This window comes from Crotalus tigris, unplaced genomic scaffold (genome assembly GCF_016545835.1).
Source record: "Crotalus tigris isolate CLP2741 ecotype Arizona unplaced genomic scaffold, ASM1654583v1 scf7180000017678.2327064, whole genome shotgun sequence".
Taxonomy (NCBI): Eukaryota; Metazoa; Chordata; class Lepidosauria; order Squamata; family Viperidae; genus Crotalus; species Crotalus tigris.
The window spans coordinates 1,967,115-1,984,302 of NW_024096561.1; the positions used below are offsets into that span (position 1 = coordinate 1,967,115).

The following is a 17,188-nucleotide window of genomic DNA, read 5'->3' on the forward strand; positions in this document are numbered from 1 at the left end:
AGATGCTGGCATGGAATCACATTTATGACTGTCTGCTGGGGATGCGGGAAGTCCACCTCCATGCATTTTTGCTTTTTTGCAGGCCGGCTCTGGTTAAACAAACAAACAAAAGGCTATCACCAACATTCCTAATAATGTAATAACGCTCCCCTCCCTTTAGTTTCTAAAAAAATAATACTAATGATTTTGTAGTTGGATAAAATGCTAGATATTATACCTCCTAACAGCATTCGTGTTGTGTAGCTTGTGCATGGCTGGGCCTCTTGGGGCTCCTGGGGTAATGTAAGGTCTACATATGGCTGGTCATCCACCCATTCTGAAGGAAAAAAAAGCCCCCAATGTTCAGAATTGTTGCAGAAATGTTTACCAGAATCTAAAATGTTATGAAAATATGAAAGACAAATACCTTCATACGCCCTCAAACATTCTGAGTCTGTCAATTGGTTCTCTACAGTAATAGCAACATCAGTGAATAACTGGTCATCCTCCCATTCTGAAGGAAAAGAGAAATCCTATGGTCAGATTTGTTGCAGAAATGTTTACCAGAATCTAAATGTGTGAAAGTATGAAAGACAAATACCTTCATAAGCCCTCAAGCATTCTGAGTCTGTCAATTCATTCTAGTGAAATAAAACAATCAATCAGTCAAACAAGCAAGCAGACAAGAATATTCTAAAACTCCATTTTGCATCTAAGTGTTTCAAAAATTAGCCATAAAACTACTTACAATAGTGGCTTCCATTCTGAAAAGGGTCTTCTTAGCAGATCAAATGGCTCCAGAGGTACAGATATGCCAGAAACCAGCAAATGTGACTAGACCAGTATGGACCCTGCTTTTGTATACGCTGGTGATGTCACAACTTAATCACATCAGAGGAGGTGTGTTTTTCACAACTTTTGCAAATCTGACCAGCCCCGCCTCATCAGGGAAACCGAATTGAATAATACCCCTTGAGTTTTGATTAAATTGTGTTTAACATCTGCCAAAGTTAAACAGGGGTCAGCAAAAGAAAAACATAATACATATTTCATGTGATTTGTAAAGCCCATTTTATTATCAATTTCATAGCATTAAGAGATTCTTGTAATTAATTTCTGTTACATTTTGGCATATGAGCCTCTTCAGAGACAATGGCAATTCAGATTCAATCTTTGACATTAATGACAGTGGTTTACGGCTCTTTTCGATACGCTGTATGAATGTCTTGACCTCATCAAGGGAACCCTGGGTGAAACATAAGTTATTCATTTTGTCAGAAATACTGATGATGATCCAGAGAACATGAGGCATAGAAAGTCTAAAGCATAAGCTTTTAATATGTTCTGTTTCACTGGTACCATCCACGTGGTCTTCATCTGATTGTAGACAACCCATTAAGCAGTGGTGTAATATTTTAATAATACACGCTTTCAGAATCTGAGGCATGCTGGCATTTTGAGACTCCGCCGTTTCTAAAGCAGGAAATAAGGTAGATTTAGGCTTGCTGTTTCAACCAATCAAAATACTGTTTTCTTAATTTTTATATATATATATTTACTTACCATTTGATGTTTTGCAGAATCTGCAATAACAAGGTTTTATAGGTTTGTTCTCTTCAATGAAACTGTATAACGCAGGTCCTTTTCTTATTCTTCGCCCACGCTTGGGTGGTTTGGGGGTCAAATTTACATCAAACAAATCTCCATCAGAGGCTGCCATCTTCAAAAGACTGCTGGGACTAAATCGCTAGCTGTTCAGGCCTGCCCACACAAACCCACCTGCCCCTTGCAATGACACGCCCTTGAGCATTGCGCATGCCCGGATCACGGGGAGAATGACATGCCCGGGCATGTCCCTGCTCACACAAACTCCCCTGCCCCCTTGCTATGACACGCCCTTGAGCATTGCGCATGCCCAGATCATGGGGAGCATGACATGCCCAGGCATGTCCCTGCCCACACAAACTCCCCTGCCCCCTTGCAATGACACGCCCTTGAGCATTGCGCATGCCCAGATCACGGGGAGCATGACATGCCCGGGCCCATCCCAAACAAGGCCTACCCCTTCTTTTTTTTTTACTAGCAGACAGACAGGCATGGCTGCTTGCTGCTTGCCTCTTGTGAGCCTGGTTGGCTGCTTGCCTCTTGTGAGCATTTTAATTCCTGTTAATATTCCTTGTCTTTTGCTATAGTGGGAAGGCGGGCAGAATAAATTTTATTCGGGGTACAAATGGCAAAATATGTGTGTTTAGATTTTTTACAAAGGTAAAAACCAGCTGTGGGTTTTAAAAGGGGCTGTGTTTGTTTGTTTTTCCCCCTGCATTCGAGGAAATGCTTTTAAAACCACCTAGACATAAATACCTTTTAGAAAAAAATATCTTTTAGAAAAAAGGGGTTAAATGCAGGCTCTGGCTGCCTTTCAGGGGCTTCTTTTTCCCCAGCTTTTGAGGCACTGATTTTTAAAACTCCACAAAAATTAAAAGCATCGTTAGGCTAGAATGATTAGAAATAAAAAGCCTTTTTTATTTTTTATTTCACAGCTCCCCAAAGTAGGGCTTGTTTCCCAAAAACACAGGCCTCTGCTAATTATTCACTTAGCTCTTTTGGGTTTTGAATGTCCATAGAAATAGTCTAGGGTTAACAGCTCCCCAAAGTAGGGCTTGTTCCCCAAAAACACAGGCCTCTGCTAATTATTCACTTTACTTAGCTCTTTTTGGTTTTGAACGTCCATAGAATTAGTCTAGGGTTAACCTAATCATGTACCCAGAGGATTGCCTGCCAATCTTGATGGGATTAGGCCAAAACGTCACATCCGGAGGGTGGGGGCTGAGCACGTCACTTCCTTTTAGGGCTGTGCCCTGTTGACGTAATCAGCACGTGGGCTTGTTTACTTTGATGACGTCACTGATCAAAAGTGCTGATAATTTTCATTAAAAAAAGGTATACACTACTTCTACTCATGTAGGCTTGAGTATGCAAAAATATGTAAGAGCTGCAAATAAATTTGTTTCCTTCATTCTATTATAATATAGTATAGTATATCATCATCTTCCTATTTGACTTTTGAAGAAAAACATGGCATGGATGAATGGATAGACAGACAGACAGAAATTTGCCTATTTAAATATTCTGCTGTCCATCTGGGAGCTTCTTAATTTTTGCTTCAAGGTATTGTGTCTGAAGATTCAGCACAGTCACCCAAGAATTTGTATTTTTGCTTCCATAGAAATAGTGGAGAGTGGAGTAGAGATTGAGTAGAATGCAGCTGTAGGATATTTTTGGGGTAGGAGCTAATTAACAATTTCTCTGCCAAGTGATAACAGCCTATCTTTCAGGCCATGCTGTGTTTCTGGCTGACTGAAATAGTGATTGTCTGAAAATTAAGACAATCAAGTGAGGGTTATATTCTTTGCCTTTACTTTGATAATGATGGGTAACGCTTACTTAGAAAATTACATTTCTAATTAAAAGCTGCATTTTAGCTGACCAAAGGCTTTATTTTGAAGCTCAGCACATATGACAATTTAAATCTACACACACAAAAGTAAGCATTTTTAAGTTAATGTGGCTTGTGCATAGGACTACACTGATATCCAATCAATTTAATTATAATAACTAAATATTGCATGTTAGTGTGTGCTTTTGAATATTGCATTATTATGGGGTTTGAACAGGTGTTGCTGCTTTTGAGCAGAATATTTTGGCAAAAGTCATGGCAAGAGAAAGAGAGTCTGAGAGTTGCTTTGCTTTAAAAATGTCTTGCTACATAATTTTTCTATGTTAGAAACTTCCAAATAATCTCTATACATGAGCAGGTTTTTTTTTTCCAAAACAATTTTTATTAGTTTTCCATTTTACACCAACACAGCTTAAGAACCCACGTGGAAACATGGTGATCAACTTTTTAAAAACAAACAATAACATAGTAAATATATACACATTATTTCTTAAAAAATTTCCTCTCTATCTATATAGAATATTATAATCAAATTAATACATTTTCAGATGAATTCATTCATTACTATGTCTAACCATCAACTGCATTAATCAATAAAAAATTTAATCTGTAAAAACCTATATTTCTTCACACATTTAAACTTAAGCTTAATGAGCTCTCCATTTATTTAAAAACATTATAATCAAGTCAATATCTTTCTAAAACCAATTCATTCACTAATATAACATTTCATCCAAGTTATACAATTAAAAATAAACTAACATTCTCTATCTATTTATATTGTTATAAGCTCATTAAAACATTTCTAAAACAAATTTTCATTAAATATATCACTCTATATAAATTTCATTAATCAATAAAAGTTTACAAACTCATTATCCATCCCAAAGATCCTGTATTGTGCTTTCTTAATTTTGCAAATATTTAATCTTAAACTAACATATTCATTTACTATTCAGGTGCCCCAAGTGTTTTTTATTTAAGCATTATTAACTCCAAAAATAAATTCTTCTCATTCTCATCAATATTCTATTGTTTTTCACTGTTTCTCCAAATCTCCAATAATTAATTCTATCATATCCCTTTCAGTTCTTTTCTCATTATACCATCTCTAATATTAAAAACATACAAAGCTCTTTTAACAAAGTCCAAATCCAAATCAATCCAGATCGCTATAAAACCATTACCGCATTACTATAATCAGATTTAATATTTATATCTTATTCTGGGTTTCCATAATCGGGCCTCTGCCTGCCACACTATACACTCCAAAAAAGAAGCTCCCATTGTACATTTTGTTAAATTAGTATAAAAGTTATAGTTAATCTGAATGACTCATAGCAGAATACCATTTCCCCTTTCTTTTAACGTTGAATAAATTTCAATTAAAATCTTTTGTTTTATATCATCTCTTTGATCACATTTTTCTCTTCTTCCCGTATTTTTTCTCTATCTCAAAATCAAATGGCGTCTGCAGGCCAACTTGTCCTTCTGAAGCGAAATCATCCAGTTCCTTATCATAAGTCCTTTGTCCATTGATATCAAGTCTTTTTTCCAAAATCAATTGATTGTCCAACTATGAGTTTACTTCTTCCACCTCGGTAAGTGGAGCACAAGCCTCTTGTGTATAAACTGATGTTTCACTTAGTCCTTGTCTTTTGCCTTGTCGATACAAAGAAATCTCCTTTGAGCAAGCAATTATCTTCTCCATATTTTCCAAAATTTTGTCCAAAATATACTTATAAGTAAGATCTACTACCGGTTTCCTCCATCTTTATTATATTTCAAATCCTTATCCTTTTGAAGGAGACTATATTTAAAAAATGATCACAATATCCATCTCCTCCCAGTTTCCTCATCTTTTTCCTTTGTACAAAATGAAAGCCTTTCCAGCGAAGAAAAGATAGCAAGTACAGTAAATAAATTTGTCAGAGAGTGTCCCCAGAAGGTAATCAGATGTTCAATCCTTCCGGACACCATAAAGGTAAAAGCAAACAATATTCTCCAAGTATTATAAAACACGTTCTTGAGGCTCCCAATATCCAAAAATAAAAGCAACCATTAAAACAAAAATAAATTTAATCCTTTGTGCTTCTCTTTCCCCATTTAAAAAGCCGCTTCACTAGAAAAGGGAATAATTCCAAGAAAAAAAAACTTTTCACAGGCATAAAGAAAATAGAGGTGAAAGGAAAGTCTCACCGAGTTCTCCACGGTGGGTCTGTTTGCTTAGCTGAACTTGTGGCTTGCGGTTGGCGCAACTAAATGATCGGCCATTTTACTGGCCAATCTTTACCCTGTCGGCCCAAAGGAGATACTTGGTGCACAGAGGATGCCGCCGCTCCTCTGCAAATATTCAAGAAGCCTCCTCGATGGTAGACGTTCCTCCAGAGTGTCTTTTTGACCCTCTAAGGGGTCTACCGGCAGGGGAAACTCGATCGGCAGAGGGACGACTCCCTTGGATCGACCGCACCATCGCAAACCGGAACCGGAAGCCCTATACATGGGCAGGTTTTAATCACCTGATACAACCCAATCAGTAGAGCAACTTTTACAGTACCCCTTTATCTTATGATTTAAAGCAGATGGATTCAATTCATTTTACATATCCAATTTTACATTTACATTTTCTTGATTCTTCATGTATTAACCCTTGACTGTCATTTTGTACAATAATGTGTTTCAAATCATTTCTGCCTATTTTTGAAATTCTTCTTATTGAGAGGAGCTCGAGTGATGTAGATAGGCAATGCAGAACTGCAGAATATGCTCTGTCAGTATTTGCAGAGTATCTACGACCACAATTGAGCCCAAAATTTCTACGGTTAAATAAAGTGAGTTTTGTCCCATTTTATGAGCTTTCTGGCCAGTTGTTAAGTGAATCACCACAGCTGACAAGTTAGTAATACTGTGGTTAAGTGAATCTGGCTTCCTCTTTGATTTTGCTTGTCGAAAAGGTTGCAAAAAGGGGATCACGTGATCTTGGGACACAGCAGTGGTCATAAGTGTGAGTCCGTTGCCAAGCATTTGATTTTGATCACGTGATCATGGGGATGTTACAAAGGTCGTAAGTGTGAAAAACAGTCATTAGTTGCTTTTTTCAGTGTTTTTGTAACTTTGAACAGTCACTAAATAACTTGTAAGTGGAGGGCTACCTGTACAAAGGGAGTATAATATAGCTTGTTTTCCTGTTCCGCCAGAATCCTCTGATTTTTGCGACAGGCAGTTAGGTCAATTTTTTTCCTTGGGGAATGAAAAAGTCAGTGCTGTACTATATACTATTCTTCATGAAATTGCTTCTTTCTATTAGTTATATTTAAATGACCATCAGAATGCAAATAATCACTGCAAGTATCTTATTGCAAAACAAAAAAGAAATAGCTTTGCAGAGCAAGGGCGAAATAGTTTGCTTAATTAGTTATATATAGTTGCACTGATTAAAATGTATTATTCTAAAGGAAAATACTTTACCCCAGATTAGTCATTTAAAAGAGATTGAACTGAATGCCTGCATTTGGCAATGGCCAATGCTGTAGGCTACAGTTCAACATCATAATGGTTTCCCTGAATTAATTTTCACTGTACATTATTGAACAATTGCTGTCATGCCAGATACTGAATTTAAGCAAAGCTGCAATTATGCAGGGATTTTTATTAGTACATGAAAAATGAAGCATCACCTCTTACAACTACAAATGTTAAAGACAGATTTAGTCTTACTGTAATTGCTCGAGATACTGATGAAACCTCTTGTACAGAGAGGTGCTGGAAGGTGCTGGAACATATATATTTTCTTCGAGATTTCTAATCTTTTTAAAATGGACAGTTGGATTCCAAAACTGGAGGTAACATAGAAAGTCATTTTCTATGAGCAGTTAAACAGAGCAGCAGCTGAGTGGACAATAATGATGACCAGATGCAAATGACATAGAAGATGTTCTGCATACTGGAATTTAGAGATAATTTTCATGCTTTCTAGGAAGAAGCAAGCTCTGTGGCAGCCTTTTGAAGTAGGCAAGATTGAGATACAAAAGTAGCAGAACGTTGTTTCTTCTAATAGGGTAAAATAACAGAATCTTATAAGTCTGACAGAGTTTCTTATACCGAACAATAAGGCAGTGCAATTTATGTCTCAAACCTTCTACTTTCTCAGGACTGAGTTGTCTTTTCTCTACTCTTAACAGTTTTTATACTTTTCCCACTTCCTAAGGTCAAATCTACTTTCTTTCATACTCTGTATTTCAGGGGAATAAAAAAAAGCATTGAAAAAAGAAACAAGGTCATTTAAAGAAAGGAGCAGAGAAGATATACAGTACCTGTGTCCTGCAAAAACCCTATTGTTCAGCTATTAGGAAGTGAAACAAATGTATGGTGAGGGAATTTATTTGCTTGTGAAATAGGCTGTCTTCAGGTCAAAAGGCATATATGTGAGAGAACAATTCCCAAAATTTACAAAGTTAATTAACAAATATCATTTTCTATTAATCCACATAGGGATATATGGTATTGTAAAAACAGCTACATTATTTCAATGGACGTTGAAAATCTAGGAAGGAAGCTCAAGCACAGTTGCAAATAATTCCAAAAGCAGTGGAAGACCATGGAAAAAGTCAGTAAGGGTTATAGTGCACAAAAAGTATTAGCGAAAATGAAAAAAGACACAGAGGAGATAATAAATTCATTTATAACTGCTGCAAAGAAGTTTGGAAGCCATTTCTTTGTTCTTTTCTCTTTTATTTCTTATTTACTTAACATTATACTTCACTTTTCTTTTTCTTCTTTAAAAGTATTTTTACTCAGTGAGAACATTCAATAAGATTAATAATCATTAAAAAATGAAAAAAGGAAACAGGTAGAAAAATAATCTCTGAAAAAGATAATGGCTATGGAAAGAGCAGAGGGTCTTTTACTGCCACTGGAACTATCAACAGTTATTTAAAATGTTGGTAGTGATAGAGGCTCTGCAGATGGTGATTGGTTGGCTCTGTGGGAACCGAGCTCAGTGATGCAACTGATACACTGAAAAAAAAATCAAAGAACCAGAGAAGATGTCAGAGACTGATCTGGACCTGCAGATCAGCTGTGCATCTGAGCGACAGCAATGAGCAGTGATGTGTGTTTGACTGGAGATGCTGCCAATCAGCTGCTAGGCCCTAATTTGCTGGCTGGTGGCACTGAGTGCTTGTTCAGTTGTGGAAAAGGCATCTGCTATTGACTGCTAAGTGTTGGTAATGGCAGTAAGCCATTACTGGCTTCAGATGTTGGATTGCTAAGGGGGGAGGGGCAGGTACTAGGAATAGAAGCAACAGGAACAGGGTCAGATTGGCAGCTGAGTTGAAGGTTAGCCAGAATCCTGCAGGTTCTATAGAATCCATAAGTGGTGGCTATCTTATTTTCCACACATGGTGTCATTGGGATTGCAGGAAAGTGGTCAATGGGTTGTCTGTTCCAATTGCTAGTGGGGCCTTTTACATTGTGTCTGTCTGCAGCATCAGAGGAATCTAAGTACTGAGAAGACTCGGACTTTTGATCTGTAGTTTAGAAAAATTGTAGAAGTTCTTTCCAGACTGGGGGGCAACTGAGGCTTACTCCCTTGGTGTCAAACAGTGGTGGCAATGGTGTCCTCTGTAGATCACCCCAGCCCAAAGTTGGTATGGAGAGGGCTGTATGAATTCCCTGATAAGTCGGGATGTATGTTGTGACATGTATCGTGTTGAAAAACTGGCATGATTAGATTACCACTGATTGCAAAAGAAGATGCAGATAAAGGATTCTGACAAGCTAGCTCGTCAGGGAGTGGCAGTTTAACATTTGAAAGTTGAATAGGATATTTGGACCTAGGAAGAGATTAGAGGATTTTTGACAAGTTGGTTTGATGGATAGAAGGGGCACCTTCCAACCTCTGGGCTCAGTTCTGGTATCTAAGATTATCAGTGGCCCTGGGTTTAGGCTGTGCCTCATTAGTGCCAGGTTAGCTTATAACAGGTTCTTATCATGGATGAAAGAGCTGGCTTAATGCGCATTAATGAGACCTAGATGAACCCTGAGGGAGGGTTTTTCTCAGCAATGTGCCCACCTGTGAAAGAATCTGGCACTGAATTATATATAGGAGGGAGAAATAAAGAGAAACATCAGCACTGAATCATTGCTATGCAGGAAGTGGCAAACAAAGGATCCTCTCTTGTGCCTTTTGTGTTGTCACTATGGAATAATATTCGCCTCCCCCCCCCATCCAGATGACTTGATCCTGCTTGCTTTCTGAAAAGCTTTAAATATCTGGCTGTCTCCCAGTTACTGAGTTAGGAGACTTTGTAAATCCACCTTGAATCTACCACTGCGCCTCTGATGCAGTGTCTTTTATTATATTTTAGGTTTTGTTCTTTTAAATTATCTATACAGCCCTGACTCACATGTCAAGTGGGCAGCTATATGAACTAAATGGATAAATATGTGAACAAGCCAACTGTTGATATACTGTATGAAGATGACAATATGGTGATAGAAAAGGCAGAGCAGCCTTGACTCAATCTTGTAGAAGAAGAGTTTACATGTTCTATCAGGGCAACTGTAACAAGAATGAATGGGCAAGGTCGAAATCTAGGGTTTATACAAACAAACAAACAAACAACACCTGTTTATTTTAACTAAGTTTTAAGTTTACAGGGCCAGATAAGCTGTATCCTAGAGTAGCAAAATAAATAAATAAATAAAATTAATGGATTGGCTGATTGTTTACCCATTGTGCCTGACTAATCCTGGAGACTTGAATGAAATGTCAGACAATTGGCAGAGGACATATATGGTATTTATTTTCAAAAAGGGGAAGTGAATAGTGCAGGGAATTACAACCAATCAATCTAACTGTGATAGCTGGGAAGATTCTAGAAAATGAACTATGTGATGATTACTTGAAGTCATAATGGATTTGTCAAAAATATTTTTGAGGCTATTTTTTGACTGGTAATATACTTTGCCAATTACGGGAATGCTGTAGGCCGGATATATTTTGATTTTAGCAAAACATTTGATAAAATGCTCTGTATTATGCTGAGTAGCTGGATAGCATGAACATTAACATAGCTGACTCAAAACTCATTCTCAAGTACTGATTCTTGATTACTCATCAAACTGGAATGAAGCATTGTGTGGGGTGCCATACAAACCTACAGCTACTTACAGAATGTAGCTGTGCTGTATTTATCCTGTATGTTGGGCTCTAGCAGTGTTTGTAAGGATTAAATATTCTAGTGTATCACTCAGAAGAAAATAGAGGTCAAAATGAAATTATACAAATGCACTTGGGATTTTTCATCCTTGTAAGATCATGGCTGGAACAAAAAAGAATAAATTTAACACTTTATTTAAACTCATAACTGAAAGTAACATTGAATGCTCATAAAGATACTATGTATCTACCAGGATCATTTTAACCAAAGAATATTTTATCATAAATTCCTAGGAGGTTTATTCTAAAAATCCAAAATAATAGGTACTGGTTCACAGAGATATTGTTTAATCTAAAAGAAAACATGGCATAAAATATTGCTGTTTGATTTTTCACTTTCATATTAGTAAAATATTTGTATATATTTTAGTTTGGATTCTAATGCTTGGGGCTGTTTTAAGACCAGAGGATGTGTAGTTATGACTCAGATACCCGTAAGTCACAATGCAGTATTCTGCAAGATCTTGATCTTCAAAAAGCCAGGAACTTTCAGGACCTTGGATAGCACAGAACAAAGATTAACTGTAATACATCCTTATAAGTAGTGTTGTTTGCAAAGGGCTGGCTAAGGCTGTCATAGGAGTCCTACTCCTTCTGAATGTTGACACTGATTCTTAAAGAACCATGACTATTTCTTGAATGTTAGAGGGGGGAAATGTTGGGAGAGGAAACTCTCATAATTATGAATCTCAGTCCAGAGTTAAGAATCCTGTTAGGGATATTGTGCTGGGAGTGATGCTGAGTGCTTGTTTCAAAGTTGAATGCATTTTGCATCTTTGGAGACTGAATCTCAGGAGAAATGACGACAAGATCCCAAAGAAGTAAATGTTTTACATTCATAGAATGACCTATAATATAAGATAGATGGGAAAAAATAACCACCCAGAGTGGCTTTGGATAGTGAGATGACTGGCATATAAATTTTTTAAAAAAAATGTCTAGAAGGCTATTAAGTAAACTTTTATTTTATGTTCTGAAACCACTAATTTTTCTAAAATTGTATGGATTATTTTTATGTATTGCTATAGTTAGTTGAAAAGCATGGACTTCAGTGGGAATTATCCTGAACTTGGTGTCTTAATTTGAGAATTGTGATCATCTGAAGATCTAAATTTTTATAAGATTATTACTTTTTTTTTTAAATTGTAAGAGGTGGCAGGTTTTACAATAGATCTATTTTGGATGTTGAATTTACTAGATTTTAGGGGCAATAGGAAAAAAATAAGTATACTGCAGTTTGTCTTTTGCATGCCTGAGGTTTCCAGCATAGTAATATAGCTATTCATAAGTAGCCTTGTTATAATGACACTATTACCCAACATCAAGTATTTGGCTGTCTAGGACACACTGCAAATTAATCTGTATACAAGTTTGCATCATTATGTGACTTTAAGTTAGTTTTTTAAAAACATTTTATTTCTTTGCAGTGAGCTTATTTTGTCCAGTATTGATATTGATGCAACTGGAATGTGGGAGTGCATGGTTAGCAATTCCTATGGAAGCATTTCTAAGCAGGTGGAAATTGTTGTATTAGAAACTGCTATACCTTATTGTCCTGCTGAGAGAATAATTAACAATAAAGGAGATTTCAGGTAAGATTTTCTTTTTTAAAAAAATATTTCAGTTATCAGATTACAATAATTTTCTTTTTTCTTGTGAAAACTCTACAGATTGCCTTTCCTGAACAGAAAAGCTTTTCAGACTGAGCATTTAGATTAATAACTAGTCAAATAAAATCAGATTATGCCGTATTTGTTTCTTGGGTTATGTTAGTTTTGAAAGCTTTATAGTTACAAATAGCAGTTATACAGTGGAACAAACAAAAATAATAATTTCTCTGCATTTGCACATCAAAATAAACTATGGTTGGTTGGTTGCTAGTTTAACCTGCGTAAACCCAGCTTTGGACTTTTTAAACCATGGCTTATTGTGAGTTATTCAACTTCTATTTAAAAACGAAATCAACTTTGGCTCATTACAATGTACCAGTCCAACTGATATATTATTTCAAAAGACAAAATGATTAGTTAGTAAGTATTTTTCTATGTAAATTAAGCATGAAACCACTGTGAATTCTGAAGGAGACTTCAAGATACCTCTTTACCTATATCCTTCGTTTCTTGATAAAGAAAATGTTTCTCTCAAAATAACATTTTTCGTGAATTTTTCAAAATCTACTTTTATTTTTAGACACACATTATTAGACACATGCCTTCAATTTTGCTTTAGAACTATTTTTAAAAAGTTATAGTCTTACCTATTTCAGTGCCTTAGGAACAAAAGTTAATTGACTAATATGTACAGTTTTTTCCAAATATGAAACACATAAATCGAACTATTTTCTGTACCTAAAAGGATCTGTTGCATACAAGAAATGTTGGTTTGAGTATTTCAAATAACTGCTTCACAACCATGTAGATAATCACTTATGAATCTGAAAAAAAACAAAAAAACAATACAACATAATTTATAGTGCTTTGCTGTATATAAAACCCATCAATTATAATCAAGACTTTGAGTGGGATTGAATTAGTTTTTTTGAAGCCATGCCATTTTAAAGAGCTGTTGAGACATACAGTATGTTAAGTCATGGAACAAAATTTTGAGCTTTGTGAAGCAGAGATTTATCATATTTAATAGCTGCTGATACCAGTATTAGTCATATAAATATGACTAATTCAGCATCGCTTATAGACTTATATATAGGAGGACATTTTATGAACAGAGTTGGAAGCATACTGGCAAGCAAAACAACATGGAGTTTGGCCAATGAAAATTTCTAGTTTGAGGAGAAGCCAGAGGAAGATTCTTAGAAGTGGAGGACTGTATCAAACACTCAGAATATATACATAACAAAATCAACTTTATTAAGAGAAGAAATTATTGCTTTCCTAGTAGAGGAAGAACTCATTTTAAAATGCCTGAATAGTGGTTATAAAACTAAATAGTGGAATAAAAACTAAACCTTTTGTTATTCTGTTTGCTGAATAAAAAGAGAAAAATATACAAGGAGTATCTTGATACGCTATCTCTTAAATTCTGAACACCCCACAAAGCTCCTCATGCCTACAGTTTCCAACACAGGCCTACAATCCCAAAATTAAATTTGAAAAATGACTGATATCCTGTTAGACATTGTGAGATTGCATGATTTGTGATATTTAAGAACAGCATTTTAATATACACATGTGACATTGAGAGTGTGATTGCAAAAGACAAGACCTAGAATGACTGGCCTGTAATAGAACCACTTAACTATATCTTTCAAAGATCCTGGAGCACTGGGGAACTACCAGAGGACTGGAAAAGAACTGATGTAGTTCCCATCTTCAAAAAAGGAAAAAAAAATGGATCCAGGAAACAACAGACCTATCACCCTGACCTCAATACCTGGGAAGATTCTGAAAAAGATAATCAAACAAAGTGACAAAATTAGCGGCCCAGAGGAATGCTGGGGATATAATTTATTTGGACTTCAATAAGACATTTGATAAAGTAGACCACAACCTTCTACTTGATAAGATAGAAAAATGTGGGTTAGACAGCATCACTACCAGATGGATTTGTAGCTGGCTGACCGGCCATGCTCAGCATGTGGTCCTCAATGGAACTGCATCTACATGGAGGGAAGTGTGTAGTGGGGTGCCCCAAGGCTCTGTTCTGTGCCCACTGCTCTTCAACATCTTCATCAACCATTTGGACGAGGGGATAGATGGGGAACTCATCAAATTTGCAGACGACACCAAGCTGGTAGGAATAGCCAACACTCCAGAAGATAGGCTTAAGATACAGAAGGATCTTGACAGACTTGAACATTGGACTTTATCTAACAAAATGAAATTCAGTGGTGAAAAAAGTAAGGTTCTACATTTAGTCAAGAAAAACCAAATGCACAGGTATAGTATAGGTGGTACCTTGCTCAATAGTAGTAACTGTAAGAGGGATCTCGGAGTCCTAGTGGACAATCACTTAAATATGAGCCAGCAGTGTGTTGCAGCTGCCAAGAAAGCCAACACAGTGCTAGGCTGCATTAACAGAGAGGTAGATTCAAGATCACATGAAGTGTTAATACTACTTTACAATGCCTTGGTAAGGCCACACTTGGAATACTGCATCCAGCTTTGGTCACCATGATGTAAAAGAGATGTTGAGACTCTAGAAAGAGTACAGAGAAGAGCAACAAAGATGATTAGGGGACTGGAGGCTAAAACATATAAGGAACGGCTGCTGGAATTGGGTATGTCTAGTTTAAGGAAGAGAAGGACAAGGGGGGACATGATAGCAGTGTTCCAATATCTCAGGGGCTGCCACAAAGAAGAGGGAGTGAAGCTATTCTCCAAAGTGCCTGAAAGCAGGACAAGAAGCAATGGATGGAAACTAATCAAGGAGAGAAGCAACCTAGAACTAAGGAGAAACTTCCTGACAGTTAGAACAATTAACCAGTGGAACAACCTGTGCCCAGAAGCGGTGAATGCTCCAACACTGGAAGTTTTTAAGAAAAGACTGGACAGCCATTTGTCTGAAATGGTATAGGGTTTCCTGCCTGAGCAGGAGGTTGGACTAGATGACTTCCAAGGTGCCTTCCAACTTTATTACTATACTAAGTTGTGCAGATATATACTATACATGCGCCGGCAGAAGAGGCATGCTCTGGGCCCCCTGGCCCATTGGCCAAGGAATTCTGGCTGGTGGGTCCAGGAAAAGAGCCTTTTCTGCTATGGCACTTGCCCTTTGGAACATCCTCCCCCTCCCCCCTTTCGGGTGAGATTTGCTCCCATCCTCCTGGCCTTTCATAAGAGCCTAAAGACTTGTTTCTGTCAGTTGTCTTGGGGCCCCAACTAGGGAGCATCACACTGGAGGATATTGATGGATGAAGAGGAGATTCCCACCTACATCCCACACATCCCGCTCCCTCCCCCCATCTTTTAATTGTAGTTGTAATCTTTCTCTGATTGCAATGCTATTCTATTGTTTTTAGAAATATTCATGTGTTATGGTTTTATAACTTTTAATGTTGTAAGCCACCCAGAGTCACCCCAAAGTGAGAGGGGCTCAAACAAATTTAATAAAAAAAAAAATAAAATAAACTTTAACCAAGGCCTATAAAAATCTGGGATGGCTATAACTTGCTGATCTCTGCCCTACATTCTTCTGGGTGATTATTTTTTTTTTTAAACAAATCATACTCGGATACTTACTAGCACATGAAAAAGCAGTAAAGCTTCTTGCTACTAAGAGTTATGTTGTTCCTGAAGGCACATATTCTGTTCTATTTGCTTAAGAAAACATGGCATCTTTTTTTTCATGCATTTTATAAAACTAAAACTGACTAAAACTATGTCTAAGGGCTAAGGAGAGTTAGACTAAAATTTTCAGGATGGATCAAGTAGAATATAGTTGGTTGGTTGGTTGGAAAGGAAATCATATGCCCATTACATTATCCTTAGGTGGGATATTCAGTCCTTAGCGGTATTTTGTTTTCACTTTCCACTTAAAAAAAACAAAACAAGGTAAAAATAGCCTTATTCCAACCAAAAGGTATTATGATAAATATATGTGAAAGAACCATATGAGGTTTTGATGAGGAAAATCTTTGCTTTTCTTTGCAAAGTTCAAGACACGTTTATCCCCAGGGATAGGCCGCTTTTATACTCAGCACAGAAAAGCTCAACTTGAGGTGCTCTTTAATGAGTCAGTTTTAAAATACACCAAATAAGCTAAGTTGTACTGACTGCAACTTTCATTAACCACCCTTCCACTCCATTGCTGATAAATGTCATCTTAAATAAATAATAAATAAATGTTAAATAAATGTTCAGCTAAGATGAGAGGCCTTTTGCTGTTTCATTTTCTCTAAATCAGAAAACTGAAGGATTCACATTTGTTTCATTACTGATCATCATTCAAACATTCTGGACAAATTTATTTTAGAAACATGCATCAAAAGCATGCTGAGTCCGTATATTCCTTTGGCATTTCAAAGTAATGAATGAATTCAGAATTCTAGAGAATATCTTTCGAGCTAAAAGTTAACATTAACACCTGAAGTGTTTTTGAAAAAAATCTCTTTTTGGATGAGTTTCCCTGCCAATAAAGTATCATGAAAATGTCTTTGATGTTTTGGTATTATGGCAAATACGTTGGAAGCAATCTATTACAAGCACAAAAGAAAACTGGAGAAAAAATCACCTTGTTTTAAAAAGAAAGATGCATTAAATAAAATGAAAAGGTTGACTCTTTTGAGCTGACAGGTCCAGGTGGTATGTGTAATTGAAATCTCGCTGCAAGGATTTGTATTGCAAGCTTCAGTGAACAAAAGCTATTATTATAAGATGATGGTTATGTTTGTTTTCTTTCTCCTTTCATAGTAAGATACTTTTAAGTGAGCAAAAAATGTCTGTGTCCTGGTTTTTCCAAATATTAACCATCAGTACTGAGCGGTCTTGTGTAGCATTCTTGTGCTGCGGGTGCAAGCTAGTTAAAGAGAGATCCTGTCTGGAACTAAGGAGAAATTTTCCGACCGTAAGAGT

At 36.6% G+C, this 17,188-nt stretch overlaps 1 protein-coding gene across 3 annotated transcripts in view; it reads left to right on the forward strand.

Annotated features, from left to right (window-relative positions):
- ADGRA1 (adhesion G protein-coupled receptor A1) overlaps positions 1-17,188 on the forward strand; it is a 462,284-nt gene that overhangs the window by 232,175 nt on the left and 212,921 nt on the right. For all 3 annotated transcript variants that reach the window (XM_039337456.1, XM_039337457.1, XM_039337458.1), the window contains one exon: positions 12,086-12,250. In XM_039337456.1, coding sequence (XP_039193390.1) covers positions 12,086-12,250 — 165 coding nt within the window. The remainder of the gene's footprint in view (positions 1-12,085; positions 12,251-17,188) is intronic.